Here is an 8,228-nt window from a genome sequence, read left to right as displayed (position 1 = left end):
TTTAGGATTGGATGATTTNTATAGAAAGATTTAATAATAGGAAAAAAACAAAGGGATCAAAGCCTAAAACATCAAAGAAAGCAACAACAGTTGATGATGATAATCTTCCACCACTATTTTATGATCCAATTTTGAATGCTCCTTCGGATGTATTACTAAAAAAATCAAAAGAAAGCTCTGTTCAATTTTCCTATTCTATTCCAATATTAGGTGGAACGTCCAATAGTGGAATGTTAAATAAGAGATTATCTGAAATAGCAAATATGTTAGCAGATACAATCAAAAGGGAAAAACGTGAAAAGAAATAATCTACATAAATTTGTATTCTGTCGTAGAATTGAACTTTTGAGAGAATTTTGCTGCATTATTAACAGTATCCATTAATCTTTTCTTATCTACTGCTAAACAAGGATTTTCCATATCACGATCTCTATTCCAAGTCATATATCCTCTGCTTTCTAAATTTCTCCTTTCCACTTCTGGTTGACTACTATTAAATTTTTGTGTATGTGCTTCCAATAAAGATTTTGGTTGAGTTGTTTCGGGCTTATAATTTTCTGTAAAATCTTCGAATATCTTTACCAATGATTCATCCTTTTGTGATGATCTTTTCTTATATTCTCTAGTTTCTTTATCACGTTTTAAATTAAAATGTTCTTTAAACATATCAGTGAGTATATTTTTAACTGAACGATCCTCTAATTCCGAAATATCAACATAATATCCATCATCTAAATTTTGTAATAAATCTCGGAAGTTATTTACATCTTTTGGATAATTTTTAATTAATGTTGCAAACATTGTATCAAGAGGTAATACATTTGAATCCTCTTCATATTCATACTTTTTCTTTTTTGATTTTTCCTTCTTTTCCGATCTATCCTTTCGTTTGCCCATTTTTTTTGTATTTAATTTTATTATTATTTGGTTGATCTGGTTGAAGCAATTCTTGGTGTTGATGGTTTAGAGACACCAGTTAAGTTTCTTGGACTAACTAAAGAATTGGCTCCTACATTTGATGGAATATTTGTTGTTGGTTTAACTCTTGGTGAAAGTGCAAACGAAGAAACTACTTCGTTATTGTTGTCCAAATAAGTTGTAATCTTTTCTTGTTTTCTCAACATTTGAGTGGTGGTATTGTGAAGTCTATTCATGTTCAAATTGAGTTGCTTATTTTCTGTTGAAATGGTTTCCATCTTTTTTTCAATTTCCTTCTTTTCGTTTCTGAAGATATTCTTTTCTGTTTGTTCTTGTTGCAACTTGCTTTCTAATGTTTGAATTCTCTTGCCATCTTCACCATCTTTCTTGTCAAGTGCATATTGTAAAGATTTACACAATTTCTTTAAATCATTTCTTTCAGTAACAAGCAATTCATATTTTTGAGCGAGGTCGTCATACTTCTTTCCAAGATCTTGAATGACCAACAAATTCTTTTGATCTACATCTGTTGTTGCACCAAGAGTTCTATCTCTTATATTTCTAACAAAGCTTGACTTGGCCTTCTCATTTCTTTCATTTCTTTTTTGTTCCATAACCAATTTAAGGTTAAGCTCTTCAATTTTCTTTTGTTTGATTTGGAATTGTTGTTTGAGTTGTTTGTTTTCTAAATCGATGGCAATGTGTTGTTGTGTAAGATTTTCATTTTCTTTCTTGATATCAAACAAAGAATCTTCACGTTCCTTTACAGCATATTCAAGATCCATTTCAACCATTGTGAGTCTTTCAATCTCTTTTCTGAATTTACCATCTGAGGATCTCTTTTCTTCCTCAACTCTAATGCTTTCTCTTGTTTGCTCCTCGATTATATTGTCTCTGTCTTTAATCTTTTCCCAAAGTTGACGAATTTGATCCATATTTTCATTATCCTTATCAGTTAATGATTGTATATTAGTGTTTGCTTCTTGTAATTTGATTTCAAGTTGTTTAATTTCTAGACTAAGTCCTTCCATGATCTTATTGCCCGAAGTGAAAAGATTTTCAATCTCTGAATCCTTCTTATTGACTATTTCGTAAAGTTGTGCGATAGTTTTGGCTTTGACATTATTCTCTTCAATCCAACTAGTAATGATAACTTGGGATTTGATAAGCTGTTCTTTCTTAAAATTACAAATTTCATCCAGTTTTTGATATTCAGACTTCAAGTTTGCTATTTCACTATCAAGATTAGTTTTCTCGGCGAACAATTGGTTGTGGTTGTCGATTCTTTCACTTATTTCTTGATCTCTATCGTTGATTATTCCTATTTTTTCTGCAACGACTTGTTCAAGGCTCTTAATTGTTGAATCTCTTTGTTTTATGGTTTCATCCCTTTCACTAATGATCTTATTAAGCTCAACAACTGTATTCTCAAGTTTATCAATGCTTCTCTGCCTTTCTGCGAGGGATTCTTGTTGTTCCAATACCAAAACATTTGCTTGATCTATGGTAATGTGAGCTGCCTTCAACTCTTTAACAGAGGTGTCATATTTTTGTCTCAAACTCTCCAAAGAATTTTCTGCTTGCTCCAATCTTTCATTTTTACAATTCAGATCCTCTGTTGTTGCTTTAAGGGTGATAGAGGTTTCTTGAAGAACATTTTCAGTGATGTTAAGTTTTTGAGTTGTTTCTTCAAGAGTGTGTTCTGTTTGCTTCAGATTAGAGGTAGTTTGGTTGAGATTCTCAATCAACTTATTTCGTTCAGCAGTGAGATCAGATTTGATGTGGAGTAACTCTTTGATTTCTTCTTCATTTTTGGTGTTTTTGTTGGTCATTTCTTCAAGTTCCTTCTCCAATTCAGATCTTACCACCAACAAAAGTTCCCATTCCTCAGTTTTACTCTTCAACTTTTCTTCAGTGTTTTGAAGAAGGTCTCTTGTATTTTTAAGAATCTGTGAAGTAGTACTCAATTCATATACTCGTTCATCAAGAGTTTTACAAGTTTCGGATAGCTTTTCTTCAGTTTCTTGTAAGACTTGTTTTGTATGATTGAGAGCAGATAAAGTTGATTCGTAAGAGTCAGTCATGCCATCTAAATTATTCTTTGTTTTGTTTAGGGTTTCTCTAGTACCATTTAAATCTGATTCGATTGACGAAAGAGTTTGTTGAGTTAGAGTAAGAGTTGTTTGAGTTTCGTTCAGAGTGGCAGTTGTATTATTCAATTGGTTAGTGGTTTCTGAAAGTTTTGACTCTAAATCTGACTTGGTTGTGGTAAATGCCTCCTTTGTGTCTTGTAATTCTGTTGTTGTGACGTCAAGATTTTTCTTTGTCAAATCGAGTTCGGATTGAGTTTTCTCAAGTTCTTTTGTTGTAATTCGTATGGTTTCATTTGCAGAGTTCAGTGAAGTGTTAGTATCTTCTAAATACTGTTGAGTGGATCTTAATGTATCGCGGGTTTGAGAGAGTGTTTGTTTTGTCTCTGTAAGCTCTTCCTTTGTGCTTATTAATTCCATAGATGTCATTCCCAAATCGCTTGTTCTTTGAGAAAGCTCATTCTCAGTACTTTTCAGAACGTCTCTTGTACTGTTGAGATCTTCCGTAGTTGCAGATAAAGCTTGTTTCGTGTTGCTTAATTCATCAGAAGTTGAGGAAAGAGTTAATTTAGTTTGAACAAGTTCTTCACCAGTTTTAGAAAGATTTTCCTTTGTATCACTCAATTCAAGCTCAGTGGCTTTCAAAGAATTCTTGGTATTTGAGAGTTCTTCGTTTGTACTATCTAACTCTTGCTTTGTTGAATTAAGAACATTGATTGTTTCGGTGAGTGTAATTTCAGTATCTTGAAGTTTTGCTTTAGTGTTTTCCAAGTTAGAGCATGTCTCAACTAGGGTTTGCCTTGTGTTTTCGAGGTCAGTCTTTGTTGTAGTTAGCTCTTCACTAGTACTAAGAAGTGTGTTGTTTGTTGCTTCAAGTTCTTTGCAAGTTTCCTCCAATGTTCTTTTTGTACTCTCTAGATTTTTGGTAGTGTCTTCCAGATTTTCAGTTTTCTTTGCAAGTTCTTCTTTTGTTTTCTCAAGATCGGAAGATGTTTCTTCCAATGTTGTTTTTGTAGTTTCTAAATTTTCAGAAGTTTGAGAGAGTGTTTGTTTTGTTTCTGTAAGCTCTTCCTTTGTGCTTATTAATTCCATTGAAGTCATTCCCAAATCGCTTGTTCTTTGGGAAAGATCTTTTTCTGTGTTTCTAAGGTCTTCTTTGGTAGTGGAAAGCTCATCCAAGGTGGCAGTCAACCTATTTTTTGTCTCAATAAGTTCTTCTGATGTCTCTGATAAAGTTGTTCTTGATTGAGATAACTCGTCCTCTATTTTGTGCAGGTTATCCTCAGTGCTTGCAAGTGTTTCCTTAGTTTCTGACAAACTCTCTTTTGTCTGTTGCAAGTCAGAAATAGTTTCTGAAAGCTCTTGCTTGGTGTCAACCAGATTTTTTGCTGTGGATTCAAGTTCACCCTTAACACTAGATAATTCATCTTCAGTAGTTTTGATTGTACAGTTTGCATCTTCAAGATTTTTGTTAGATTCTTCTAATTTGGTTTGAGTTTCAGACAATAAACCGCAAGTAGATTCAAGCTTTTGTCTTGTGTCGGAAAGATCCTCCTTAATAGAAACCAATTCAGCAGATGTTTCCTCTAATTTGGTGGTTGTTTCAGAGAGTTCTTTTTTAGTATTATCTAATTGTTCCATTGTAAAAGAAAACTCCTCGGTTGTTGTTGCAAGCGTGTCTTTAGTTGTAGACAATTCTTCACTGGTTGTTTCAAGGGATTCTTTTGTTGCCAAAAGTTCTTCGTTTGTGGACTTTAAAATCTCCTTCGTTTTATCAAGTTCAATGGTAGTATTTGACATGGTTTCTTTGAGTTCACTTAATTCGATATTTGTGAGATCTAAAGTTTCAATTGCCTGAGAAAGATCCTGTGTCTTAATTTCCAATTCAGAGCTCATTTTATCCAATTGTTGTTGGGTTTGTTCTAATTTTCCTTTGGTTTCTTCGAGTTCTTGGGTAGTTATTTGCAAACTATCGGAAGCAATTTTTAATTTTTCGTTGAATTCAGTGGTAGTGCTTTCCAATAATGATTTCGTTTTAGAGAGCTCTTCTGTTGTGGAAGTTAATTCTTGAGTTTTTTCTTCAAGCACTTTCTTTTGATCCTCCAAATTGTCAGATGTTTCTTTCAGTTCTGAAATGGTCTTCTCCAGTTCAGCTGATTTTTGACTACAGTTTTCTTTCACAGTTTCAAGCTCTTCACTAATCTGTTTTAACTCATCTTTGTCTTGCTCAACTTGGCTTGACAATGATGTGAGTTGCGTATTTGTTTCTTCTAACTTTTGAGTTGTTTCCTTAAGAGAATTTTCTACGCTTTCTATTTCTTCCTTTGCTTTTGTTAAATTATTCAAAGTTTCTTCAAGAGATTGTTTTGTTTCATCGACTTGTTGTTTCAATAGTTCATTAAGTGAAGCTTTTTCTTCAATAATCAACCTTAAAGAATCAACCTCTTGACTCTTTTCATTGACATTGTCTTCTAATTTTTGAATTGCTTCCTTTCCAACATTAATCTCACTAGTTAATTGTTCAATAATAGCACTCTTTAAAGAAACATCTTCCTTAGATGCTTCCAATTCTGCCTTTGCTGAACCAAGATTATTGTTGAGCTCTTCGATCAATGATTCTTTCTCTGAAATGCTTTTGGACAAATTTTCAATTTCTTCCTTTGAGACTGTTAGTTCCTTAGTAATCCCCTTCAACTTGAGATCTGATTCTAAAAGTTCCTCCAAAGCATTGGCCAAATTCTCGGAAATTGTATTCATCTGAGATGTTGTCTGCCCCAATAACTTTTTAGTATTTTCGGATTCTTGAGTAATTGTTGAGATTTCGTCATCCTTTTGAGTAATAATTGATTTGTGTTCCTCTAATACCTCCATTACTTTCTGGATTTCATTATTCTTTGCCTCAATTTGTTCTGTAAGAGTGTTAATGTATTCATGACTTTCATGTAATCCTTCGGCAGTGTAATTCAAGGCTTGGGAAATAGATATTAACTCGTTATTTGTTGTTTCTAAAATCTCTTCACTAATAGCCTCCTTCTCATCATTGGTTGTTTTGACAGAATGACCAACACTGGTGTATTCTTCTTCCATATGATTTTCTGGATTTTCTTCAACTACTAAGGTATCATTTTCTTGAGGCTTCTCATTGTTGTTTTCTTGGTGATCAACATCATCATGTTGTTCCTTACTGGAAATATCTTGATGTTCTTCAGTTTGTTGAAGTGCTGTTGAGGCCTCATCAGATGGTTGAGAATTTACAACTTCATTGACTGATGTTGAAATTTCTTCCTCAATATTTGATGATTGTGTTCGTGATTCTTCTTCTGGCTGAGGTGTTTGTTGTGTTTCCTCCATTCAATAGCTTTATTTTTTTTTGATTTTACAAATCTCCATCCGTTACGGGTTTGAAAATTGGAGGGAAATTTAAAAAGTAACCAACTCCATTCGATGAAGTTTTAGAACCCTCAACGGATAAACTACGACCATTCTTGAAAGAGACAAGCAACAACTCTTGTTCAACCCTTATCCTTATATAATACAACCTCAATACAAATATTTAGCAATGATGTAGAAAAATTAAATTCAATTTTATTAGAATTGTCATTGATTGACAATTCTTCTCGAAAATGATGCACCTTTCTTTAAACCTGTTGGGCTGTTACTATTCGAACTTGAACTGCTTACTGTACTAAATGATGAAGTCCTCGATAAATAATTTTCAAAAACAGTAGCAACATCAGCCAAACTCATTCGTGAATCAGACCTTGAAGGTTGGTCTCTAAAGTATTTTACAGATTGTGATGAATGTAGTGAAGGAGATGGTGTTCTACTTCTTCTAAATGAATCTGATTTTACACTGAGTAGGGATCTATTGGAATTTACACTGGTTAAGGTTGGTTGGGGTGTGAGTACCCTCTCTGTGGTTTCTTTGAATATTTCTTGATTTTTAACCACTATCCGTTTCAAATCATCGAATGGTAAAACATCTGTTGGTTTAAAATCACCAGATGCAATATAATTTCCTCCTGCTTTCTTCTCTTTTTTATATCTTTCATACCTCTTCTCCCTTTGAACAGCTTCATGATTTGGTGTTTGTGCTCGTATGATCGCTTCTCGCTGTTGTTTTTTAACCTGCCTTGCCTTAACATAGGAATCAAGTAAACTCTTTGGAAATATGGTTTTAGAGTAGTGTGAGGAGGACATTTCATTGTGCTGCAGAGTATTTCTTCCTCTTGGTGATTCACCAATTGAAGAAACTCCCTCCTCATTGTCATCTATTTCTGTTACTGTTGTATTTGTTGTGGTATTTATCTTATGTGGTGGCTCTTTCTTGCTTCGATGATGATTGTGATGGTGATGATGTAAATTACTACTATGCCTACTGATCATTTTCCGATTTATAAAGGCTACCTCTTCATCTTCCTTATTTTCACCAAAAACCTCTTCTTGGTTTCGTTTCATTGACTTTAAGCTTAGTTTTTTCATATTGTTCTTCTGTCATCATGTTATTCTCGATTTTTATTTACACAATATAATTGTTATATAAGGCAAAACAAAATTTGTTATTAGAGTGTTCTTCTTGATATTGTTTTTATTTGAGGAAGCTAGAAACAACACTCCATCCACTACCTTTTGAAAATAGAAAATCTCCACCCCAACTGTTTCAGTTAATGCATGCCCTCACCTCCACCCATCAGAAAATGGATAGAATAAAAATTACCTTCGCATGTTTGCTTCATTAAAAGTAAATATGGAGAATGATTGGTCTCTTTGATAGATCTAAGCGCCCTCTGTGAAAAGATTGTCAGATTCAAATATGTAGTTTGTTAAAAAGCTGTAATTCAGATGCGACAAGCAATGCACAACTTATGATGAGCAGAGTTTTTGCAATAACACTTTAAACATTGATTGTTAACAGTTGGCATTAAAGTGATCTACACAATGAGAGCTCTACAACATTACAATTCATGATTTATAGCTGTAATAGCATGCTACTCCAAATATATACGCATATGTCGATATAAAGTCTTGTGTTCTTGTTTAGTTATATTTTATGCACCTTACTAATTAAATAAGGTTATCCTCAACATGCTGAATTGCAATACCGTTTTCAATCTTTTTCAATTTCACAGTCTTCAACCAATAATATGAAATCTTAATTGTAAACCTTTATAATTGAAGTAATCATTCCTTGATGGAAAAATCTCATTGTCGCACTTGTAG

The 8,228-nt window shown here is 33.3% G+C and overlaps 3 protein-coding genes across 3 annotated transcripts; all 3 read right to left on the bottom strand.

Annotated features, from left to right (window-relative positions):
• Positions 1–309: 309 nt before the first annotated feature.
• On the bottom strand, positions 310–801 carry NAEGRDRAFT_68661 (uncharacterized protein; the record flags this gene model as incomplete). The annotated part of the gene is made up of 1 exon (XM_002675953.1): positions 310–801. One exon carries the CDS (start codon positions 799–801, stop codon positions 310–312), a length of 492 nt encoding a protein of 163 aa, XP_002675999.1.
• Positions 802–3,614: 2,813 nt separating this feature from the next.
• On the bottom strand, positions 3,615–3,923 carry NAEGRDRAFT_4919 (uncharacterized protein; the record flags this gene model as incomplete). Its single annotated transcript, XM_002675952.1, has 1 exon — positions 3,615–3,923. A coding segment is annotated over one exon (309 nt), but the record flags the coding sequence as incomplete, so codon positions are not given.
• A 2,682-nt stretch (positions 3,924–6,605) lies between these two features.
• Positions 6,606–7,490, bottom strand: NAEGRDRAFT_68659 (uncharacterized protein; the record flags this gene model as incomplete). The annotated part of the gene is made up of 1 exon (XM_002675951.1): positions 6,606–7,490. The coding sequence occupies one exon, from the start codon at positions 7,488–7,490 to the stop codon at positions 6,606–6,608; it is 885 nt and encodes a 294-aa protein (XP_002675997.1).
• Between the last annotated feature and the right edge of the window lie 738 nt (positions 7,491–8,228).

This window comes from Naegleria gruberi (assembly GCF_000004985.1).
Source record: "Naegleria gruberi genomic scaffold NAEGRscaffold_30, whole genome shotgun sequence".
Lineage (NCBI taxonomy): Eukaryota > Heterolobosea > Eutetramitea > Acrasida > Naegleriidae > Naegleria > Naegleria gruberi.
The sequence above is the reverse complement of the archived record's forward strand: the minus strand, read 5'-3'. Positions and strand labels throughout refer to the sequence as shown.